The sequence below is a fragment of the Stylophora pistillata genome, chromosome 14 (assembly GCF_964205215.1).
Source record: "Stylophora pistillata chromosome 14, jaStyPist1.2, whole genome shotgun sequence".
In the NCBI taxonomy this organism is placed as follows: domain Eukaryota; kingdom Metazoa; phylum Cnidaria; class Anthozoa; order Scleractinia; family Pocilloporidae; genus Stylophora; species Stylophora pistillata.
In genome coordinates, this window is record NC_142532.1 from 7,260,110 (window position 1) to 7,285,324 (window position 25,215).

Below are 25,215 nucleotides of genomic sequence, written 5' to 3' on the forward strand. Positions count from 1 at the left end.
AAACCGCTTCCGGGTCTTTTCTTGAAAAGCGATCGGAAAAATGAATCCGTACGCGTATCCACCAGCACAACTACAACAACAGCAACCACAGCAGTACCAGTACCAAGCACAGTACACTCAACAACAGCCGTATTACTACGTTCAACAACCTACTCAAGCGCAAGTGTTCCAAACGCCTCAACAGTATCCACAATATGGAGCTATCACTTATCAGACTCCCCAAACAGCTGCTTCAGTAGGTCAGTATCCTGTACAGGGATATGCTCAAGTCGCAGGGGCACAGCAATATGTGGCAGCTAATGCTCCAGGGCAAAATTTTTACCCCGGAACTGCTCAAGTCAGCCAAGGCCACGATCAGGCGACAACACAAAAAAATGCTCCGATCGCGAGTGAGGAGAGACCACCGCCATTGCCGCCAGAGCAGGTTGATTCTTCCACGGCTGCCCCTCCTCCCTTACCTCCTGAGCCAGCACCTAATTCTTCATCAGTTGAACAGAAGATCTCTGAAGCTCAGAGGGAGTATCAGGAGAAGTATGCGGAATGGCAGCGGCAGTATGCCCAGTGGCAGGCTCAGCATCAGAACCATCCTGATCAGAAGCAGTACCAAGAGTGGCAGCAGCAGATGAATCAGTGGACGCAACATAATCAAACCTTAATGCAGAGTAAAGGAGGAGACAAGGAGCAGCAGATGAATCAGTGGACGCAACATAATCAAACCTTAATGCAGATTAAAGGAGGAGACAGGCAGCAGCAGCAGCCAATTCAACAGCAGGCTGCTGTAGGAAGTGTATCTACTCCAGCTCAAGGGCATACAGTCGTACAGCAGCAGCAACAATATCAACAATATCAACAGCAACCACAACATCAACAACAACCACCACAACATCAACAACAACCATCACAACATCATCAACAACCACCACAACATCAACAACAACCTCCACAACATCAACAACAACCACCACAACATCAACAACAACAACAACCACAACATCAACAGCAATCCCAACATCAACAACAATCACAGCATCAACAACAACAACCACAGCCTCACCAACAACAACAGTTGTACAGTCAGCAAACTCCCTTTATTAATCAGCCTCAGCAATTTGTTCACAATCAACAACAGCCTGTTCAGGCCCAGTGGTCTCAAGGTAATTCTTCACAAAATACTCCAGGCCATTATAACCAACAACAAAATCCAAATTATTTTAACCAGAGACAATCACAACAGCAACAACAACAACAACAACAATGGCAGTCGCAATATGATCAAAATAAAACATCAAACTGGACACAAAATCAGAACAATAGAAACAGGCAGAGTTCTCAGAATTATAATCAAGGTCCAGTGCCACAAAAAATCCCTGGTTTGATGGATGTTCAGCCAATCAGACCTCAAAATGACAGTAAAATTCAGCATAAAAATGAATTTACAACAGAGGAGAGTCATCTCCCAAAGTGGATGCAGTCCTCTAAAGCTACAGCTAGACCAAGTGAATTAGAGAAAAGTTCTACTTGGACTCAGAAATCTGCTGCAGCTGAAAATAAAAATGTTCCCAAATGGCTACAATCTCAGAACAGTTCTACAAATCAGCAACAACGTCAAGATGACAATAATATGCCCAAATGGTTAAAAGAAAAACTTGAAAAAACTGAATGGGATGTGAAACAAGAAGCGGCAAAGAAAGCTCTCCAAGCTACAGAAGCTCAAAAGAAACATATTCCTAAATGGTTGCAGGGGGGGTCTTCGAAAAGTTATCAAACTGAAACTGTCTCTCAAGAGAAGCAGATGCCAAACTGGCTTAGTAATAACAAATCTTTCCCAGTTGATAACCAAGGTGAAGATCACCAGACAAAAGCTCAGATACCAAAATGGCTTCAGGCTAAGATGCCTGCTGCTCCAAGAAATACTACAGGACAAATCAACCCAGGTAAAAAACATTTCCTTGAATTAAGGTGTGACCATTCTGGTCTCCTAAATTATGTGCAACTAATAGAAGAGAAATGTGGTGACCAAAACTGCCTTTTTTTAGCATCATTTATCAAGGGGTAATACAATACTTAGATAAATATTTGCTTGAAACGTCATTTCTTTTTTCTTTTAATTTGCTTCTTTCCCTTGGTCTTTGAGAAGAAAGCATTGAGATGCTTTAGGCATCTTTGTGAATTTGATCATGATAGTAGTTTTTTTTTTTTTACCTTAACAAAGACAATGGGTCTGGTCAGCAGTATAATGTCATATTATATTTCACATAGTGTCTTACATTATCTCCTGGTGATGAAAAGTAAAGTATATCCTAGTTTCCATGGCAAGAAGCGAAAGGGAGTGTTACTTCTTCCCCCACCTCCCCCGATGGGATGCTAGTTCATCACAAGGTTAACCCTCTAAGCATTCCATGAGGCTTCCCTTGCTATTTGCCGCTACTCAGCAATATTTCTGGGTGGAGAGAGACACTGAGAGTAAAGGTCTCTCTCTCTGGAGTTCAGCTCACTAACCAGGGCTGTGGTTTAGCAGCACCTAGTGGCCCCTGGCGCCTTACTTTTACTCTTGGGTGACTCAGGAATCTTAGTTTTTTCATAAAAAAGCATATGCCGGGCACCCTGGATTTCACAGTTTCAGAGCACTGGGCTCCCCTCTATTTTTCTTAGAGCACAGCCTTGACTAACCATTAGGCAATTGCATCTCCCACAATTTTACAATTTTAGCTCCCTGGTAATTGAGTTGGAAGAATTGTCAGTGATAAAAAATAGATGTAAAATTTGTGTAGGCAATTCCACGCTCCTGGCATGTATGCATGAAGCAATGTTTTCCTTCCCAAAATTTTGTATGAATCACATTTCCAGATCAAAGTGTTATTCTGTTTTTCTATCAATCTGCTTTGCAAAGTCTTCACAAACTCTTAACAATGGCCCAGGCCAAAATTATGTATTTCCTTAGTTTACAACATGTACGTGTAAACAACAATAACATATGGATCTTCAACTGAATGTGTCATTGAATTGTAGGTGAAACCTCTACAAAAACAGGATCTAAGTGGGATAAAATGGAGAGGTAATGTTGCACTCTATGCTAGGCATTTTCTTTTAGTAGTTCTACTGTTTCAAGGAGAAATACATATATCTTATTAACCAAGCGCGAGGGCCGCACTGGGAGAATATCGGCCTGAGGTCTTGACAGTACGGAGTGAGCGCAGCGAGGTCCGTACAAAAAAGACCGAGGGCCGATATTATTCCACTATGGTCCCAAGCAAGCTTGGTTAATAAGAGATTTATTATACAACTGAAGTTCAAAGGGACACAAGTGCGGTATCATTCGGGACCATTCGGGAGAGTGCCCGGTCTAATACTGAGAGAATATTGACCGGTAATAGAGCATTTTGATTGGTTGATTTTAGTTATTGGCCCTCTGACTGCCCGAGTCGTGTAATAAACTGTAGTATTAAAACTCTCTAGGAGTTAAAATTTGCAGGTTGGAGATTGTTGTGTTTTGTGAGATGAAACTGTAGGAGTCAAATTTTTTAAAACTAAGCTGGGAATTCATTTTTTATACTAGTATCTGTTCAAGCTCTATAATGGTGGTGTTTTATTCCTGGGAGGTAATTTCTTTTTTTAAGTTTTGCAAATACCTATTTGGGTCAGTGGACATTTTTTGTGTTGGCTTTCTTTTTTGAAAATGAAGTACAAGCTAGTGAATGGTGTTCTGAACCATTTTTTTTCTACAAAACCAAATGTTCTGCAAAGAATTTAATTAGTTGATAGCTCTTTCAGAGTGGCCTTTAAAATTGTGGGGTAACCTTTGTCAAGATCTTCTTAGCAGATCATAGATGTGTATCACTGAAGATCCCTTTGCCAGACTTTAACTCGTGTAGAAGCTGTTGCAATAATTTTTATGACATATGCACTATGATTGGTCAATTTAGTGGCCTTATTTCACTCTACAGGTTACTAAGTTCAAAAGTTTGTTTCATTTGTAATCTTCTCCCTCTGTGTGAACCCAGAGATAAAATAAAGATCTTAATAACCTTTTTTTTCTTGGTTCATACAGTAAGTTAGGTATTACTAACCTTTTTTTCTGCTCGAATGTATGCCCTTGGCACTTGGGCCATAAATCAGAGCTAAAAAAAAATTGGCTGGAAACTTAAAGTACAGACCTCAAACTTATTAATAAGAGGAATTTCTTTGCCTCAACAGAAATAGGCCATCTGCCATGATTGGTATAAGTCCTGATAATCTAGATCCCTTAAAGGAGCTTGAGTTTCTAAGGAAACAGCAAGAACAACTTCAGCAACTTGAGAAACTGGAGAAACAACTGAAGCAGACATCACCTGCACCCAGCACCATGAGCAAGTCAGAATCAACCACGGCGACGTCATCAAGTCATGTTGTAACCAGTAGCCAGGCTGACAAAACAACAAATGATCCATGGTTACAGTACAGCCTTTCAGGCCAGGCAAATGATAAATCAAGTCCTGCAGATTATAATAAAGGTGAGGCAATTTTTCTTTCAAAATTCAGACACAGGTGAGCTTTGGTAATGATGAGTTAGTGGTGAGGAAGAGGATATGGCATCTCCCTCTCATGGTAGGGAATGTAGTCCAGTGGAGACAAAATAATATCAATTGGTCTTATCAACTGACTTGGCTCTGGTGGCAATCATAGAGAGTTTCTGACAGAAGCTGATATTTGAGGCATTGACCCTTTGTGAGTGTGAAAGATTAAGGGCTAACTTACAGTAATATTATAAAATACCAGTAGATCACTGACATTGAAGATCAAAAACTTGGGGACCAGGAATGGCGCAGTGATGAGAACGCTGTGACCCAGGTCGATTCCCAGACCTGGCATCACATGTGGGTTGAGTTTGTTGTTGGTTCTCGTCCTTGCTCCGAGGGTTTTTCTCTGGGTCCTCCAGTTTTTCTCCCTCTGCAAAAACCAACATTCCAAATTCCAATTCAATCTGGAAACAGTGGACAAGAAAAGCCATCCAGCGGAATGTCCATCGCTAAATTATTTATTTATTTGTACTCTATCATTGCAAAAACCAAAGTTACTTGTACATTACCAGCTCCTGGTGGAAAAAAATAATCTGTGCCACCATCATAGGCTCAGAGTTAGGCTGTCCTTAGAGAAATGGCACTTTCTAGCCATATATAACTTAAAATTTTGACTTAAACCTGATTTGATGTTTCAATGTCATCAGTGATATACTAATTTGTCCTTGATCAAAATTTTGGTGTTACAGGTACCACTGTCAGAAATTCAAAGCCTAAAGGCAAAAAGTCAGCCTGCAAGTTTTTCCCTAATTGCCGTTTTGGGATTGGCTGCAAATTTCAACATCCTCCGTGTAAAAATGGTTTGAGGTATGCCTGATGTTACATCTCAACATTTGTCATAGAATACAACAGAGCCCAAAAGATCACCTTAGTTTTGTGGAAGACGTCTAGCAAATGGTTGAGCAGAATCATAGATATCGCTCTTAAGGCAACACCCATGAAAAGCTGGACACACCACATATTATAAATTTAAAGTAGAATTAATTCTCAAATACACATCAGCAACTTGCTAAAAGATTTCCTCCAATGTGTCTTTGAAAGTGGGTGACTGCTCACAAAATTCTTGTAGATTGAGGGCTACAAATTATAAAGATAATATATTAAGCTAGATACAACTAATTGCAAATCAAAACTTTGTCTTAGAAAAAAAGGTAAAACAGAAAGAAAAAAATAAAACAGAAAGAAAAAAAGCCAAACAGGAATGATTTAGTATCTAAAACTACCCTAGGTGTGTATAAAGAGACATAAAAACATACCGTATGATTGATAGATGTTTGTAAATGTGCTTGTTTCATTTAGATGTGAGAATGATAGGTGTATATTTGATCACAGTGAAGATTCTTCAAATGAACAAAATGCAGAGGAATCACAATACCCAGGTATGCTATAATGTTCACTGATACCCTAATGCTAAACTTGCAAAACAGTGATGGTCAATAAATGGAAAAAAAATTCCCCTTTGTTTTTTACCAGGGCTTTAGTTGTGACTGATTTGTCAAACTGGAATGAACAACTTCATAACCAGTTAGGGATTAATTTACAGGATTTTTTGTTTTGTTTTGTACACTTATTAATAGGTACTTTTTTACCTTGATTTCTCTTCACATACTAGGTGATTTTCCAGATGAGTCTGAGATGCAAAGCCAGGGTATTGTTTCATTAACAGGTCCAGGAGATCAAATTCCTGGTATTGGAGATGGTGAATTTCCAATAGTGCCAGCACAAACTCAAGATAAAACTAAAACAGGTCTGTGTGTCGATATCAGCTGTCATACTTTGAGGGAGAAATCCAAACGATTTTCATCAATATGGGACAAAGAGTACTCAAGCCTTAGTCAGTTCTGATTTTGCAAATTTTGCAATCAAATGTTCTATTACAATTTCTCAGTTGTGTGAAGTGCAACAGAAGTTTGGCAACCATGTTTTGAAGTTAAATTCAAGTTGTTGGCATAGACAACTGGCCCCGCTACCAGTGGAAATGTGTTTTTTGACCTTTTTTCGGCAGGCTTTTAAATTTGACGGTTGGCGATGCACAGCTCTTGAGTTTCCACAACCACTGGAAACAAGGAAGGTTGCTATGACAAAACTGTAATTTTACAGTCAGAACCTTGTCACCAAACCTTTTTGCAAGCCTCAACTGATCATACCATTTGAGCTCTAAAACACTTGTTGACAAACCATGCCATATCCTTCGTGAAGGTTCTGAAGTCTGACAAAGATTTCAACTGATCTAATGAGCATGAAATGAGGAAAAACATGAGTCTCCTATAAGTAAGAGTGGGAGACTTGGTGGCCTAAGTGTCAGTGTACTGGACTCTGGTTCAAGAAATCTGAGGGGGGGGGTCAATGTGTTGTGTTCTTGGGCAAGATGCTTTACTCTTGCAGTGCCTCTCCACCCAGGACCATATGTTAGTACTGGTAAATTGGGGGGGGAGGGGGGTAACCCTGTGATGGACTAACATCCCATCCAAGGGGTGGAGAAGGAATAGTCCTGGTCACCTCATGCTGCAGGGAAACTGGGAGAAGCTCCGACTGGGTGTGTCAGTATGCTTGAGTACAGACTTTACTTTTACCTTTACCTGTGAGTGAGAGGGTGGTAACTTTGGCTTTCTCATAGCAGATGGGGACAGCAAAGACAAAGATAATTATCAAGACAGCAAGTATCATGTGAGTGAACACATGCAGTTAGCTTCTTTTGTTTGAGCACAAATAAACATGTATTGTTGTCCAAGGCCATCACATTTAGTTTTTGTGTTGACACCCAAAATTTGAAGGCAAATTACTCACAGAAATTTACACTCATATTTGTCAACCAAAACGTTTTTAATCCAGTTCAGGGCTAGGCGTGGAGGCATGGTGGCCTCATGGTTAGTGCGCTCAACTCTGGATTGAGTGGTCCGGGTTCGAGCCCCGCCGGGACATTGTGTTGTGTTCTTAGGCAAGGCACTTTACTCTCACAGTGCCTCTCTTCACCCAGGTGTATAAATGGGTACGGGCAATTTAATGCTGGGGGTAACCCTGCGAAGGACTGGCATCCCATCCAAGGGGGAGTGGAAATACTCCTAGTCGCTTCATGCTACAGAAACTGGAGTGAAGCACTGGCCTAATGGGCCACTAGGCTCGTAAACAGACTTTACTACTCAGGGCTATGCCTTCCACACATCTCAGCCTTGGTGCTGTAAAGGGTATTAAGCACATGTACACATAATGTCTATTGGTTGACAACTAATCTTAAAGAAACATTTTTTATTCGTCATCATTTGATGCATTAAGTGAAATAATTTTGAGGAATTTTTTTATTGTAGGAAGCTGTAGTTTACACATGTACAATTCTGTTTCTTTATAGCAATCACAAGGAGATTACATAGATGTCGAAAGTGAGCAATACCAAGGTGAAGAACAGCCACAGGTTTCAATAGAAGGAGAACAGTCTGTTCCTACTGCATCAAGACAGAATGAAACAGAACATTTTCAGCAGTCTGAACATCATGAGCATGTCTGGGGTCCCAGAGGTGATCGGGAGAGACCACCATACTTTGGGGAGAGACATCCAAAGGATACCCTTCCTTGGGATAAAGAGAAACCCCATCAAGATTCAGATAGGCCCCCACCACCACCTGGTGATAGGTTTTTGGGCTGGGATAGAGAGCACCCTCCTACAAACAGAGATGGAAGGCCACCACCTCCAAGAGAGGGGCAGTATGGTGATGAAGACTTGCACAGAAGAGACTGGAGACCACCATTTGATAGACATAACAGTGGACTAAGACCCCCATCACCAAGGGGTGAAAGGGACTTTGGTCCTTTTAGGCATGATAGAGATGGACCACCACCTTTCCCACCTGGTGATCGAGATACAGGACCTTGGCCAGATAAGCCAGTTGGAAGACCTCCTTTTCCAAGAGAAGAATGGGATAGAAAACCCCCTTTCCCAAGAGATAGACCCCCCTTTTCAGTGGATGACAGGCATCCTCAAGAACAGTATGGCAGAAGGTCTCCATTAGGAAGACACAACTGGGAAGAGAGACCACCTCTACTAAGGGATGGGGAAGATCAGAGGCCACCTTTTAGGGATGTGAAGGAAGGAGGACCCCCTGTGCCAGGAACTGAACCAGATCATAAACCTCATGACATTAGTGCCATTGATAACTACTCAAAACAGGATGAACAAGGCAAGGAGGGACATCAGATACCAAGAGAGCCTACTGATAAAGGACCACCAGAAATGGAAGGGAGAGACAGACCACCGTATCCAAGAGATGAACGACCCCGCCCTCCCTCCCCTGGGCGTGATTGGGACCAACCACCTTTCCCACAAGATCATTGGGACTGTCCTCCTTTCCCTAGAGATGAGTGGAACAGGCCTCCTTTTCCAAGGGATGACAGAGATCTACCTCCTTTCCCTAGAGATGAGTGGGATCGTCCTCCTTTCCCAAGGGATGAAAGGGAATGGCCACCCCATTCTAGAGAGGAAAGAGATAGACATCCTTTTCCTAGAGATGAAAGAGATTTTTCATTTCCACCAAGAGGAGGCAGAGATCGTTGGCCACCACCTCCGAGGGATGAAAGAGAGAGATGGCCTCCTCCTCTCCCTCCAGGTGAAAGGGAGGAATTTCGATGGTCCTCAAGGGAACACGGTCCTCCAGGAAGACCCATGTCTCCCAGGGGCAGAGATGGGCATAGAGGGAGACACCCATTTGATGAGGACGAGAGAAGAAGACGCATGTCTCCACCTCCTTGGCCACCACTTGATCACATCAGACGGGGACGATCTCCGCCAGTGGAAGAGTTTAGAGGCAGGCCTCCACCTCCTGAGGAGTTCGATCGCTTTGGTCGCCCTCTACCACCACCATGGGATAGAGAGAGAAGAGACTGTGAGTACTTGTTGCCCTTTTGAGTGATATTATTGTTAATGGATCTGTTTAGTCAGTTATTATAAAGTGCAGGTTACTTAATTTACCTAGTAGTACCTGTTCACCAATTTACTGTCTGTTTTTGCATCCTCAGTTTTCTAGCCTATGTTAGTTTGCCCATGTCTATGAAAGACTTACATGTAGCTGTATCTTTGATTTGTGTTTATCTGTAAATCATTTGGTTGCACTTGTCAATGCTCTCTTGAAAAAAAAATGAGCAACTCTCCATAAGAACATATTATTGCTGTACCTACATTATATGACTCCAGAGTCTTGTTTGTTTAAACATCTCATAACGTACATTGTATGAGCATTATTCCAGCTCATGTTTGTTCCTAGATTGGTGTTTTGAAGAGGGAGAAATCTTTGATTTGTTTAGATATTTATTGCTAGTTTTCCTTTATCCTTTATGATGCGTTAGCTCCTTTGGTTAGAACAAAGGTTTCAGAGACACTCTGATTGTGCTTTTGCCCTTTAGCTTTGTAACTCTCTGTGAGTTTATCTGAGGCTAGCAAACACAAAGGCTGAAGACCTTTTCAAAACTGAGTACTCAATCATTTGTTTAGCTAAGACAACCGTAAAAAGATGGGATAAGCCTAAGGGTGTTTGGGAGTGTTGGCAATACAAAACAGTAAGGTTGACTGGTGCAATCTTAGCCAACAGGAGACATGCTATCTCTATGGTGAACTTTCCCAGGTTTTCCATTTTGTACACTTCTCAAATTCTGGCTTTCATTTGAATTTCATAGAACCAATGGCAAGGTTATCGTGCCAACCAATCAGAGCAAAGAAATAGATCTTACAAGGAACCAATGAGCCCTCAATAAAATACTTGTACATTACCTGGCTTGATTTACTATGTTGAGAGTGGTTTTAGTTTTGTTATTGATTACAGAAGAAATATCATTTCAATTCTGAGTTTTGATCATTCACATTGTGGATCACAGTTTCTCTGGGGAAACACTCTGAATAAGATTTATCAGATTTTTTTATTTTTTTGTTTTTTTGTTTTCAGGGAGACGACTTCCTGAAGAAGAGAGGTTTAGAGACTTACCCCACCCAGTTGACAGGTGGAGAAGATCACCCTCACCTCACAGGGAACTTCCTGATCGCTTCCCTACTGATCGCTTCCCTCCTGATCGCTTCCCTCCTGATCGCCCCAGAGAGAGGGAAAGAGATGGTAGACGAGGACCAGATGATAGGTGAGATTTTCTTGATACTCACAGAGCTCGACACTATCAGTAGCCGACTAGCCACAGACTAGTAGAAATTCAGTTGTGGCTGCTGGTTTTCAATTTTCACCAGCCAGTTTGGCTAGTAAGCAAATTGAAATTGTCGTAACATCTAAGTTGTCACTAGCCTTTAGGCTAGTGAGTTGAAAAGTTAGTGTTGAGCCCTGTACTCATTTATTCAAGGGGGATTTTCATTGTCTTCATACAGTGTATGATTGGTGAGAGTAAAGTCTGGTGTAACTTAGGCCAGTGGTCCACACTGCACTTACTAGTATTCTGCTTTTAGTAGCATGAAGCAACAAGGAGCTTTTATTTTCTTCTTAGATGGGATAGTCCATCACAGTTCACTAGAACATTTCTTAAATTTCAAGCACACATATCTCATCCCAGAGTGCTAATCATTAGGCCTCAAATTTCATGGCTCTTTTCTGTTTTTTTTTTTTTTTTTTTTTTTTTTTTCGGTATCTTCAGTTTTTTTTTTTTGTGAATATTAAAACCTATGTAATTGTCATTAATTTTTGAGAGCATAATGATTTGCTGCAGCACACAATCCTGTTCTGCTTCACCCAAGATCTCAGTGTCAAGATTCTCAAAGAGATTTTGAGTAACTGGACTGTAATACAAAGTGGTCAGCAGCAGGGGCCATCAATGTCATGCTTCAGTACCAGTTGCCAGCTTATTTTTATAACCCTGCATTGTTAACTTTCTTTACTGACTGCCTAACAGGGCCCAGTTGAAGGCTGATTAGTGTTAACTTAGGGTTAAAATTTAATCAGTGTTTCTTTATTCCTTCATTCAAAGCCTTTTTTGGATAATTTTCCTTATACTTTTGAGAGCATCCAATCATCAAATTGTAAGCAAAAAGAGTTCTACTGAATTACCTTTTCAAGCTTTCATTGTGAAATCAGATTTCACACTAACCTTGGGTTTTCTGAATCCAGCTTTGAACAGCTCAGCCCAGACTTTTATGTCAGTTTTAATTTTTATTTTTGTTATTATTCAGTCAAACGGTATCTCCGATTTGACATTTTTCTTTCCTCTTATGATGCCCCTACTTGGCAATGTGTTGATATTGTAAGGAAAAATTACTTTTTGGTCCTGGGAGTGAAGGCATCAACCATTGACTTCATGCCTGATTCCAACAGGTTTTATGATGAGCGACCTCCTCCAGACAGATTGCCTCCAATGGATGATCACTACAGAGACCGACCCCGATACCCAGAGGACCGTCCTCTACATGACCCTGCTGCCTACCCACCACACCCTCACGACAGCAGACATCCAACCGAGGCACCACGGATGGAAAAGAAACCAGAGACTGTTCCAGTGGAGAGCATCTTGGACCCTCCAGGGCGTGACTCTAGACCAGACAGGGTAAGGCTCAACAATGAAACTCAAACATGTAGTAGTCCAAATTTTATTTCCACCATAATATTTACTTCAAACTTCTTTCAGTTAAATGTACTCACAGTGTCACTCAGGTATATATGAACCAAGGTATACACCTAACAGGTAGACCAACAGGTGTTGATGCCTCTAAGCACATCTGCGTATATGCAAGAATGCTAGCTTTGTTATTTTGCCTTCTCATTGATATACATCTCGTTGGAAAGAAGAAATGTAATGTTGTGGACAAATAATACTACGTGACTCGTATGTGTAAAACCAGTGATAAACATGGAAAGCAAAGCGAGTAAGTTTTATTTTGATCTAGTAAATGTATATATTGCAGATTGTCATTATTCTTCGAGGACCCCCAGGCAGTGGAAAGACGCATGTAGCCAGGCTTATCAAGGTGAGTATATCAATAGCGTGTGCCTCTGCTCTGACGAAGGCCTAACGCTCGGAATTTCAGCTTAAGAAGTTCGTTACGGTGGCTATTAACTTACCATTGCTACCCTCTTTGACTCTTTTAGGACAAGGAAGTGAACAACGGAGCACATGCTCCAAGAATTCTGGCCTTAGATGATTACTTTTTAATGGAAGTGGAAAAAGTAGAACAGGACCCAGAAACGGGGAAGAAAGTCAAGAAGAAGGCAAGATTTATCTCTGTGCTATTCACAGAATGGCACAGAAATTTTAGAACTGAATACAATCAGTGCTTTAGAGTGCCTTTTCGATTGAGTGTCGTAAAACCAAAACCAAAGTAATCGCAACTGCCAATCAGAAGGAAAGGAAATACCCCAAAGAGCCAATGAGGACTCAAAGTTAAAACAAGCAAACCGCCTAAAGCGCGGGAAAACGCGGGAAAACGCGGGTGACCAAGTGTTGCATTTGATTGGTGGAGAGGGTAGTATGAGTTTTCTGGACCAATCAGAGAGCAAAGTAAAGCAAAATCAATGCAGTTATTTTGGTTTCGACATTCAGTTGAAAATTTCCCAAATTATTTTCACTGCAGTTAATGGATCTAATCCGGGTGTAACACTCGGTTATATTCGGTGATCGTCTGAGTGAGAGCAGTCCTGAATAGGACTCTTAATGGTAATAATAACTGAGCAGACCACAGCCTTAGAGGAAGTCTTCAGCTGGGTCAAAGAGAACGAATTCTGCTCAGGCTGTTTAAATGTTATATAATTTGAGGGTTGTCGTGTTGAGGCTAACTTCACTCAGGTAATCATGCTTCACAGTTGTCTTCAACATGTGAGTTCAATCGCTTGTTCAGTTTGTTGACTTTGGTGAATATTTTTTATAGCAACAGAGAAATCACCTAGTTATTTTCAATTCTGTTTTTTGAACAGCCTGATGACGAAAGCAATCTGCAATGTTCAACTTCTGTAAGACCGAACGACTGAATAACTAAAATACTCTGTTTGTCTGGAAATGTTCACAATCCACATGTCACTTGTACTCGTGTGCAATTTATCTGAATTTATTAAAACACCACAATGAACAGCCCCCATTTGATACTTATGCACAAAAGGTACAGAAAGGAGAATACCTCGGTCGAGAACATGACACAAAGACTTACTGGTCAACTTCCTTACATAAAATAAGGAATGCAATGAAAGGTTTCTCGTGTCCTTTGAAGTATTTACGTTTGCGTCTTGTTTTTTTGATAAGTCCTCTTTTCAAGAAGTCAGAATTTGTATTAGTTAGATTATGAATTTTTAGATGTATCTGTAAAGGACGAGATTTGTCATGTCGCATTATTTTTTCATGGGACGTCCATCACGTAGCCTCGATTTGATGTACTCAGCCTCGATTTTGACATACTTGACCCAGTTTTCCTGGCTTGTGTTCAGACGTGGGCCCAGTGTCCTCTTAAACAGGAACAGTTAACAAGAATCTGCATGAAGATCTTATAATGTTATTTCCTCTGTAGGTAACAGAATATGTGTTTGAAGAAGAGATGGAAGAAGCTTACCGGGCCAGTCTGTTTAAATCATTTTCTAAGACACTGGAAGATGGATTTTTTCCTGTGGTGATAGTCGACGCTATTCATGACAAGGTCAGGTGTATGATTTGTTACATTTACATACGGCTCATAGCGCCGCTGACAATATTCAAAGGGCGCAGTTTCTCTCCCCGCGAGCGTTGCTTGTAGTTTTAGCCAAATTTAATTTTTAGCCAAGGATTTGAGGCTATCCTCTTGGAAGCAATAACTTCAAATCGCCGGATAAATCCTCGTTGTTCGTTGTTTTTTAGACTACAAGGAATCTGAACGCATACAAGTTGTTGTGTTGTAGTTATTTTTGTCAAGCGTAGCTGGCCCCTTGGCCAGGGTAGTTATTTCTTATTTAATCTCACTCGTAACATTTCCGTGGTGAATTTTACTTCATGGTATGACCTCAGTCATACTCTAAAGTTAGGTATGGACCTAAAATTCTCTCACTCACTCCATTCTGATCTGCCACCCCCTCTAGGTTTGGTTCTGAGGATAAAGTCATTCCTTTATCCTCTGTTAAAAACCGCCTCCCGGTTAGCTTAATGGATAGAGCGCTGGACTGTTGTGCGGGAGGTCGAGGGTTCAAGTCCCGGCCGGACCAACACTCAAGGTCTTAAAATAATTGAGAAGAATATGCTACCTTTCTATAACACCAAGAAATGGTTAGATATTTTAGTCTTCTCGGATAGGGACGAATAAATGGAGGTCCCGTCTCCTGCAGGGTTAGGGGCAAGAGACGTTAATTTCCTACGCACGAGATTACTGTGTGATGGATGTTCTCCCCTGGGGTGGGATGGATGGGATTTATTGGGTGGACTACTCGCATGGTTCGCATATGTTCCGTTCTAGTCCTACTCTACTGCGTTAATGTAGTGAAATGGTTAGATGTTCATATATCTGGGGGTTGGGACAAAGGCGGAAATTTTATTTTTATCTTAGTCACCTCAAGCTTGTTCACAGACCTTTCATTTTCAGTCCAATCCTCGTCCAAAGCAGGGGTGGAGTGAGAGCCGCGGGGAACTTACACTTTAACATTAGTGCGCATTTTCTCCATACCGTTTTCTATACATTTCCTTTGGTAATGACTAGGAGAATTGGGTTAACGATCAAGAGCATCTTAAGTTGACTATCATTTTCTTCATTGTCATGTTCCTAATGTGTAATGTAGGAAGAAATCACATGCTATTTACTCTCAGTCTCTGGGCTTAGGATTAAACAACGCGAAGCGTTTGAGGTGGGGGGGGGGGTGGGGGCCACTTTCGCTTTTCTTCGCTGAACTACTGAAAAAACGATCATGGTCAGTCTACGCCATTCGATGTTGCTATTAAAACGTTCTTTTCTGTATACTTTTGATAATTTAGTAGTAACAATATCATTCTTTTCCAAATGAAAAGGTTGAACATTTTGAGAAATACTGGAGCCACGCAAAGCAAAAGGGATTCGAGGTAAGTTCGTCGTATTGTAGAACTTCCTGCTCGACCATAATACTAAGCGAAAAGTTTTCAATAACCTTGCCTTATTTTAAGCTTATAAACAACCTATCCCTGAATGGGCAACGATACTGTGAAATTACTACAGAACACGTCGCAACGTTCCTGCTGCCTATCTCTGCAATAAGCTTAAGAAATATACTTCATAACGAATATGCTATGCACACTTAGCACACTTCCTAGCATCAATATGCGTACACTCCATACTTATCTCCATACATTTCATAAGGTGCTGACAAGGAGAATTTGTCTAATAATCGCGAGCTTCTTTTGTTGGTAATCATTTTATTCATTCTCAGGACCGTAATGTGTTGTTCAGGGGTGATACATTAAGGAGAAATTAGATGCCTGTCTCTCTTGAGGTTCAAAGGGTTACTAACTAAAACCAGGCGTCTTATAGGTGGTATTGATATGGAGTCGTTGTTATCCCATTTTGTGGTCTGTGTAAATATGTTCGTTAAAAGTCTTGACTTTGGTTTCTGCTGTTTATTGCGAACAGGTTTATATCGCTGAGTTGATGGCTGATGCGCATGCGTGCGCCAAACGGAACAGTCACAACCGGACGTTTGAGGACATCAATAAGGTACTAACTAGGATGCCTTTCTAATGAATGTCATGAAAATAAAACCAAAAGTTGAGGGCCTATCCATGACCTGCCTACGAATTGGATTGTGTTTCGCGCATGCGTAACACAACCAACACAGGTATGCTGCAAATGTCATTGCGGTCATGCGTAGTTGTGTCCATGCTCTTTCCGAAAATGGCGGATTGCATCCATAAGCTGTCAAAGTGATTTCTAAAATACGTTCCTAAAACAAACTGGGTGAACGAATGATGACACAGTTATTGAACTCGGCTATTGCAGTGTATCGTAACTCGTCAGTCTTTATACGAATAAAGCATTTCGCTTAACCTCGTTACGTAAAACCGCCGCCCAGTTAGCTCAATGGATAGAGCGCTGGACTGTTGTGCGGGAGGTCGAGGGTTCGAGCCCCGGCCGGACCAACACTCAAGGTCTTAAAAATAATTGAGAAGAATATGCTACCTCTCTATAACATCAAGAAATGGTTAGATATTCTAGTCTTCTTGGATAGGGGCGAATAAATGGAGGTCCCGTCTTCCTCAGGGTTAGGGGTAGGAGACGTTAATTTCCCACGTACGAGGTTACTGTGTGATGGATGTCCTCCCCTGGGGTGGGTGGGTTGGGATTGGTTTAGGCGGGTGAACCTAGTGTCCTATTGTTCTCTCGCCTGTACACTGTACTGTACAAATCTTTAAATACAAATACAAATACGTACTTGACACTTTCTTTTTCTAGGGTGGGTGGGTTGGGATTGGTTTAGGCGGGTGAACCTAGTGTCCTATTGTTCTCTCGTCTGTACACTGTACTGTACAAATCTTTACATACAAATACAAATACGTACTTGACACTTTCTTTTTCTAGGGTGGGTGGGTTGGGATTGGTTTAGGCGGGTGAACCTAGTGTCCTATTGTTCTCTCGCCTGTACACTGTACTGTACAAATCTTCAAATACAAATACGTACTTGACACTTTCTTTTTCTAGGGTGGGTGGGTTGGGATTGGTTTAGGCGGGTGAACCTAGTGTCCTATTGTTCTCTCGCCTGTACACTGTACTGTACAAATCTTCAAATACAAATACGTACTTGACACTTTCTTTTTCTAGGGTGGGTGGGTTGGGATTGGTTTAGGCGGGTGAACCTAGTGTCCTATTGTTCTCTCGCCTGTACACTGTACTGTACAAATCTTGAAATACAAATACAAATACGTACTTGACACTTTCTTTTTCTAGGGTGGGTGGGTTGGGATTGGTTTAGGCGGGTGAACCTAGTGTCCTATTGTTCTCTCGCCAGTACACTGTACTGTACAAATCTTCAAATACAAATACAAATACGTACTTGACACTTTCTTTTGCTGATCGTCAGATGGTAGCCGCCTGGGAAGAGACGCCGGTCCATCATCTGAGACTTGATGTACGATCGCTGTTGCAAGATGCTGTCATTACCGAGGTCTGTATTCCTGTATGGCGTGTCTAACTTACGTCGTCAGAGAAACACTCTATTTTGCTAAAAAATTACTATTCCTATAGACTTTGGTAGACAGTAAGGAGTTTTAGAAGTTGTGAGGGATTGTAAACTCATGCCTTAAAGTGCGAAGTCTTTCAAAACACATTTTGAGTGTAGGCGTTCACCAGAATGTTGGCCTCCTTTTCCCGACGGTTGATTTTTGCCGCAGGCTGCCACAAAACATCAGTGCGGTAGAACAGAGCTTAGAAATGGATAAGAACAAATCGAAAGGGAAAGAGGATTGTTAAGAATGGAGGAGATTGACTTGGATTATGCATGAGGAACTAGCAAACTTTAGGCTTAATTATTCATGTTGCAGAATTCTTAGCCCTCTACACATTAGTATACATATTCTCCGTACTTTTTTCCACTGATTTCCTAAGGTGCTGACAAGGAGAATTTGTTTAGCGTTTATTTAAGAGTTTCTTTAGCCGCTGATCATTTCCTTTATTCTTGTGACCTTAACGTTTGATCCAGGGGTGATAATGATAAGAAGAAATTAGATGCTAGTCATTCTAAGGGGTTTTTTTTAGGGTTGACGCAACTTTTCTTTTAAATCTTCTTGTGCTCACAGGTTGAGATGGAGGCAGCAGATGAATCTGCAGTGGAGGCCACTTCAGAAGAAATGGAAAAACAGCAGGAACCAGTGGAGGAAGTAGAGGTAAGAACTAACTAAAGAATGTTTCTATTACAGCAGAAAGTAACACAACGTTGGACACAGAGTCGTTCTTGGACGATCGTAAGTAGCATGCTCATTAATGAATGAAATACGAGGCCTTTGCCGATGGAAGTGGGAAGGTCGTAGTGTAAGTAATCCTCCCTCTGTCACAAAAAGCGTTGACTCGTGTAGTGATGTAGCCTCACATGGCCTATGTTGCCAAAAAAGAAACAAGTTCATAACAACCCCAATCCCCCCTCCACCCCCTTTCCTTGATGGAAACTCCTCTCAACGCCCTCAAATCAGTAATCACAGGATTGAACGATGAGTCTTATGTACCCAGCCTCAGGTCTGGTTTTACAACCAAACAAAATCAGCCTCAAAATGACAAAAAAAAAATTACTCCGCAATGAAGGAGTTACGAGCTGTCGAGAGATTGCTATGCCTATTCTTACTTGTAAAGTGAATTTGATAGAGTGTAGATGATGTAGATGTTGCATCATAGATGTTCATGTAATAAAAACCTTGTGGCAAAAGGATATCAACAATATCCCTCATGTTAAAAAACAAACAAACAAACAAACCACAAAAACAAAATGTTCAACGTTGGCGTAGCTAATATTCAATTGAAATATTTAAAACCTCAATCAACGAAGGACATGTACTATAGATGAAAATTACAACAAAATATGGTCGAAATGGATAGAGGCAACTGTTAAGGGTATGAATATGACACCATAGTTGGTTACACACTGCTCAAAGGGTTTACATTAAATCATGTAAAACGTTTATGAATGTTTAACACAAAACCCCCAAAAATCAAAATGTCTGAAAAGCGTAAATTCCCAGTTGTGCTATCTGACGTTTTTTGGGCTTGTGTTTGGTTCGATTTAATTCCTCTTTACAAACGAAACAGTTTCCCCATCGGTTCCTCTTCATTCCTTTCTGCGGAAAGGAATGTATATTCTGGGGAAAAATGTGAGCTTCAATGCAGCTAATTTTTTCCAAAGTCAGCGTTTCGATTGTCGGTTTTCCCAGCATACACGCGTTTACTTTTCAAAACTGCACGTTTACAAACAAACGTGAAATGAAGGTTTGGTGTACAGGCTTGTTGCCTGGGCAACAAGAATGCACGGAAAAATTGGGGAAGGTTTAGTTAATTTTGAAACGACCCAGAGGACTCTCTCTTCCTGTTAGAATTATTGACTTCCTGTTAGAGTTATTGACTTCCTGTTAGAGTTATTGACTTCCTGTTAGAGTTATTGACTTCCTGTTAGAGTTATTGACTTCCTGTTCGAGTTATTGACTTCCTGTTAGAGTTATTGACTTCCTGTTAGAGTTATTGACTTCCTGTTAGAGTTATTGAAAAGGTAGACGGCTGCTTAATGAGGTTCATGTAGTTTTAATGAGAAAATTACGCTTTGAATTGTAAACTGATTCCAAGTCTTGTCTCGGTGGTTTTTATTTGCAAAAATTTGTTCATCTCATCATTGATGTAATGAAGGGACTGTGAAAAAACTTTGTTACGTTAAATATCTTTTGTGCGGTTTGCGGTTGTTTTGTAGTTCATTTTCACAGGGTCTGTTGATTATTTCAGTCTGAGATACAGGTGCCTTCACGCAGCAAATGGGAAGAAATGGAGCCAGCGGAGGACAAACTGAGTAAGTGGCCCTTCATGTAGCTTTACGTGAAAAGCCGCATGCTAATTCCTAGCGTTACGTGATGTTGTGTGGCATAAAATGATATACACATAGAATAAGAAAGATGTTAATTTTTTGTGTGTGCACAGTTGCACAAAAACCCTTTAGTTTTGTTTAAAAAAAAAAAAAAGACTAAAGGAAACAAAACTCCGAGACAGAAGTAAGCTGTTATTCGCGGCTCTATATCGAGTTATTACAATGTTTCGAACAGAAAAACCGCAATTGTTTACAATAGAACAAAGTATCGATTCTTTTCCGCTTGGAACAGAAATATGTAGTCTCATCTCACTTCGGTGTGATCACTTTTTTTTTTTTTCGCTCAGTAGAAGTGCATGAAATACAAAACTCGGTTACCAGCAGTGGTCATCTTTTATCGCGTGTCCAACGACTGCACTTGGAAGCTGTTCGGTTCGAAAGCTCGTGTTTAAAACGTTACTGACCAACGATTGTTAGTGGTTTATCTGTTGTCGATGCATTTGTGAAAGATCAATTATATTGCCCCTGAACTTCTCAACCAGGATGGTGCAACAAGAAGTACGGATTCGATTTCAAAATCTGGTTTCCCTCTTGGGTTGCCTGTTTTCTTCCTTGCCACTCCAAGGGCTTTCTTCTGTGTTTAAAAGGTTTTCCCCCCCCCCTCTCCTCCCCCCCATTCTTCAAGGCTCTTAGGGCCTGTTTACATGGAGCTAGGGGACCCCAGGTAGTTGAGTTACCAAACCCGCCTGTCCATATAATCTCTTATTTTAGCTTGATCACGTTTACATGATAGGTAGGGTTACCCCTTTGGCTGGTTTCCCAGTTTGCTGGGTATGAGTAACTGTTTCAGCTGCGGTCGCAATTTGCTATGTAAACGTCTCAAGGTGGGGTAACGTGCCTAGCCGGGGTCGCCCTCACATTTGCAAGCGTGCCAACAATCGCACACCAGGATCCCGGAATTGTAAGATTGTATATGAACGCGCCCTATTTTCCACCACGGCTGCATGGGCGGGTTACCTCACCTTTCTTGGGTTCGCCACCTTCATGTAAACAGGACATTGCGAAGTGTTAAACGAGGTAACCTCTAAAGCTTAAGAACTCGTGCGATATAAACGCGCTGCCATGTCATCCTAGCCGTGCTGTAAGCGAGCTCTTCCGGTCTAAATTTCAAATGCAATCAGTGAGTAGAAATGTATGGTAGAATTAATTGAACCTCACTGCGAAGCAGCTCTGTCTTTGCAAGAATTCTAAATTACTAAGAGCTATAAAAAGCAGTTATTCTCGTATTTGGGAAAAGGTACCAAGCATGGTTGCAGCCAATCCATACGTGGCTCAAGTGGCTGAAATGAAAACCGCTGAACATTAAGTTACTCTTACCGATTTGGCCGTGTTTTCTTAAAGCTGATAAATTGTAATTTAAAATATTATCATGAAACGAACCGAAGTGAGTGTGGTTAGTCGAGAGCGTTAAGTTACGTCTCTGGTTCTACGATCGCTTTCAGACTATCATTAATCCGATAACAAGAGTTGCATTGACTTGAAATGCCCTTTTACCATTAACTTTCTTAATCTGAAGATTATGTTTCGTAAGAGAATTGGTAAGAGTAAAACTGAGTTTTAGATTCAAGCATCTTGTCAATACCCCTGGGACCCTAACAGTTATCAGCGTTTCATTTCTCCTTACCGAAATACCGCTGAATCATTCACTCGGGTCACGCGAATAAAGGAAATGATTGCTAACTTGAAAAGCTTAGATTGTTAAACAGATTCTCTCTGTCACTACCAAAGGAAATGTTTAGAGAAAAGTATGAAGGATGTGGATACTGATGTAAAGGTTCAAGGGAACCTCCACTCATTTTACTAACAACGCTCAAAATGTTGCAAATGTCATTTTCAAGTGAACTGATTTTTTTATCGTTTTCCAAAGAGGGGTCTAACAGCCACTTCGAATTTCCCGCGGTCGCCTTCTTCAACGGTGCACCTTCTTGGACGGTGCACCTTCTTGGACGGTGCACCTTCTTGGACGGTGCACCTTCTTAGACGGTGCACCTTCTTGGACGGTGCACCTTCTTAGACGGTGCACCTTCTTGAACGGTGCACCTTCTTGGACGGTGCACCTTCTTGAACGGTGCACCTTCTTGAACGGTGCACCTTCTTGAACGGTGCACCTTCTTGAACGGTGCACCTTCTTGAACGGTGCACCTTCTTGAACGGTGCACCTTCTTGAACGGTGCACCTTCTTGAACGGTGCACCTTCTTAACGGTGCACCTTCTTGGACGGTGCACCTTCTTGAATGGTGCGCACTGTGGGCTCATGATGTGTATGCGCACTTGTGGTGAAGTTTTTTTTGTTTTGTTTTTTTACCTGCCCGAAATAGTTTTTATGACTGGCCACCTGATTTGTTTCCTTTCAGATAAACTTGACGGTATCCGTCTGATGAAAGGCAAGAGGAAACGACAAGAGTCGCCGCCGTTGCATTTGAGTGATGATGATGATGACCCGTACGATGAACGTGAAGAAGACATGCGCATTGGAAAGAAAAGGGTGAGTCATGTTTAGTGTTTTTAAGTCGGTAGGGAGTCTACGATTTTGCTGAAATAATTCAGTTATACGCGATTGGAAGCTTCACTGTTACTGCAATTGAATACGGCAAAAATACTCTCTCGCTCTTCCCAAAGTACACAAATGAACCTAACCTTAAAAAGAAAAACAAAAACAAATATGCAAAAGATCTCTTGTTCGCTGCTAATGCCTATATTTCCACTTAAGTATGCAAATAATCGAAACCAGACCAAAAGAAATACGATGTTTTCCGTAAACTGGGAATGAAATGCTTTACCACGGATTTAGCGAACGGAAAAGAAAATGCCTGTATTTTCTTTTAGGTATTCAAACAATCGAGACCAGACCAAAAGAAGTTCGATGTTTGCCAATAATCGTGAACACATATGCGTTATTAACCAAGCGTGAGGTCAAGATGGATGTTCTTTTGTCGTCTCGGTCCATAAAAATGCAAAAAAAAAGGAAAAACAAAACAGGCTAATATCCAGCCATTTTGACTGAACAAACTTGGTTGATAAAAGATTTATCATATTGCAAAAAGATTTCGCTTTATTTAGAATTGAGAATGAATTGTTTCCTTCGAGAGCCGGAAAGAAAGCCAACTGTGTTTGTAGCACACCACTCACGAGAGTCGTTTCTGTTTTCTTTTTTTTTTTTTTTTTTTACTCTCTTTTGCCGCTTTTTGCTTTTCCATCGCCGAAATTGTCCAAGAATTACGAATGTAGTTCTTATTTTTTTATTTTTTTTTTTTTTTTTATGCGCGGAATCAATGCGGGCAATTGCCGAGCGGACAAGATGGGCCCATCTTGTCCGCTCGGGTAGCCAATCAGAATACAAGATTCGCTTCATCTTACCCACGGGCGCTGCTAGCGATGTAATGACATGCCTTACCATAGAGTTAGCGAAAAAAACAAAAAATGGTTCACAAGCAATATACTAGGATGTCTATGACCTTTGACGTATTTTGACGTTTTCTTTTGGACACAAGGTGTTGTGGAATTCAAAATAGGTTTTTGTTTTTAGTCAGTGAAGACATAGTTAATCGATTAACTATGGTGAAGAGAAAAGTAAAATGAGAAAAAAGATATACTTTCATCGTAGCGCTCTAATGTTCTAAGATTTTTTTTGCAGTTAGGTCTTTCTTCATTTCGCAAAGAGCACTTTATTTTTCGGTTACTTCTTTCTCACAGTCAAGAAGATCTTTTTTTTCGAGGCTTTTGGAGTGGTCTCGCAGTTATGTGCTCAGGCATGTTCTTTATTTTGTTAATCTGAAAAGACCCGGCCAAACAAATCCAACATTTTGAGTGAAATTTTGTCCAACTTTGTTGAATTGTGCTTGTTGCATGTTTCGCTTTCATGTTGCGTGATATTGGAGAAAGGTTGATTGCCGTCATAGTTCGTCTTCAACATCATTTATGATGCGTGCACATGCTCATTAAGTATCTCTGTACCTCCGTTGGTTTTGCTACCCCTGGATTTTGTAATATTTTGCCCCCAAACTCTTGTTTCTTAGTGTGGCATTCAGTGTTTTGCACTGCATTGTTTGGTCCCCACACATTGCAATGTGGAGCATTGTCCAACGATTTCGAGTTAGAAATTTTAAATGATGTCGGGGCCGTGTGACTAAGACTCAAGACGTCAATTCTTTTTTTCAGGTTCGGTGGGCGGATCTGGAGGAGAAGAAAGAGTTGGAACACAGAAGAAGGATCGGTTTTTGTATAGGTACCGACTGGAGCTTGTTAACGGATCCTCACGCGGAAATTCCCCGTATGTAGGGATAGAGTATGGTGAGTTTAATAATCCTGAGCTGTATCTGTGGCCAGGAAGATTTGAGGAACGTTGGAAATCCAGCATTGGGTGCTTTTGCGCCTCGAGATCTTTTCGTGAATATTTCATGGGAATAATCTAATATCTGTTTTATTGGTATTGAGTGAAAAACATTACTGAAAAAGCTTTTACAACAGAGTAGAATGATAAAGTGCAACCGCCCTGCATCTTGCAATCAAATACATTACAAGAGACTTCGAAAATCTAAGGAAAAGCTCTGGTATTTTTCTTTGAGAAGTCGACTACAAAAAGTACGTATGCGGCCAGCAAAGTTTTACTTAATAGTGAACCGCATGAGAACAAGGCTGTTAGTAAGAGCCCAGAAATAGAACGTTAGCACTCTATCTAAAGGGGGATTTATCTTTCAAAAGCTTTTAGCGAGGCAGTGACGGTTTTTTGCGACCCGTTTAGGTACCTCTGGAGAATCGTCCAAGCGTGTGGAGCCCCAAACAGGAGATCATGACAAGAAATCAGACAAAATTCGTTGGGACTTCTTCATTTAAGCATGTGCCCCTTAAGATGAACCCTTTTGTACAATGTTTGTCATACTGCGGTTTTTTTTATATTGTAAGCTTTGAACTAGACTCGTGATTTCTATTAAAAGACTCCGAAATCCGCCGTCCCACAGGAAAAATGTTTTGATGGACAGCTCTTCGTGGCCAGAGGATTAATGGGCTGTTAGGGATTTGTTGAATAATTCTTAAGCCAAAAAAATTAAATCATTTTAAATCAGTTTAAGACCATGTTTTCCTACCAACAGAAAAAAGGTTAAGTAGTGTGTATAGTTGCTTGGAATGTTTCATAGATTTTCTAATAAATATAAGAAACGTTG

The 25,215-nt window shown here is 41.0% G+C and overlaps 1 protein-coding gene across 3 annotated transcripts; it reads left to right on the forward strand.

Annotated features, from left to right (window-relative positions):
* Positions 1-40: 40 nt before the first annotated feature.
* On the forward strand, positions 41-25,215 carry LOC111329500 (uncharacterized). Of its 3 annotated transcripts, none has more exons than XM_088744707.1 (21): positions 41-1,934; positions 3,010-3,055; positions 4,195-4,490; positions 5,246-5,363; positions 5,856-5,935; positions 6,169-6,303; positions 7,177-7,223; positions 7,903-9,430; positions 10,484-10,670; positions 11,846-12,074; positions 12,433-12,495; positions 12,617-12,736; positions 14,023-14,148; positions 15,480-15,530; positions 16,075-16,158; positions 17,519-17,602; positions 18,234-18,320; positions 19,915-19,978; positions 22,408-22,538; positions 24,212-24,343; positions 24,795-25,215. In XM_088744707.1, the coding sequence occupies exons 1-20, from the start codon at positions 41-43 to the stop codon at positions 24,329-24,331; spliced, it is 5,490 nt and encodes a 1,829-aa protein (XP_088600833.1). In that variant the 3' UTR covers positions 24,332-24,343; positions 24,795-25,215. The 3 variants fall into 3 exon arrangements, 2 of the variants coding, with proteins under 2 accessions (XP_088600833.1, XP_088600832.1); XM_088744706.1 differs by having other exon boundaries at positions 24,212-24,323; XR_015995204.1 differs by lacking the exons at positions 16,075-16,158; positions 17,519-17,602; positions 18,234-18,320; ... (2 more) ...; positions 24,212-24,343; positions 24,795-25,215 and adding an exon at positions 14,564-14,695 and having other exon boundaries at positions 15,480-15,532.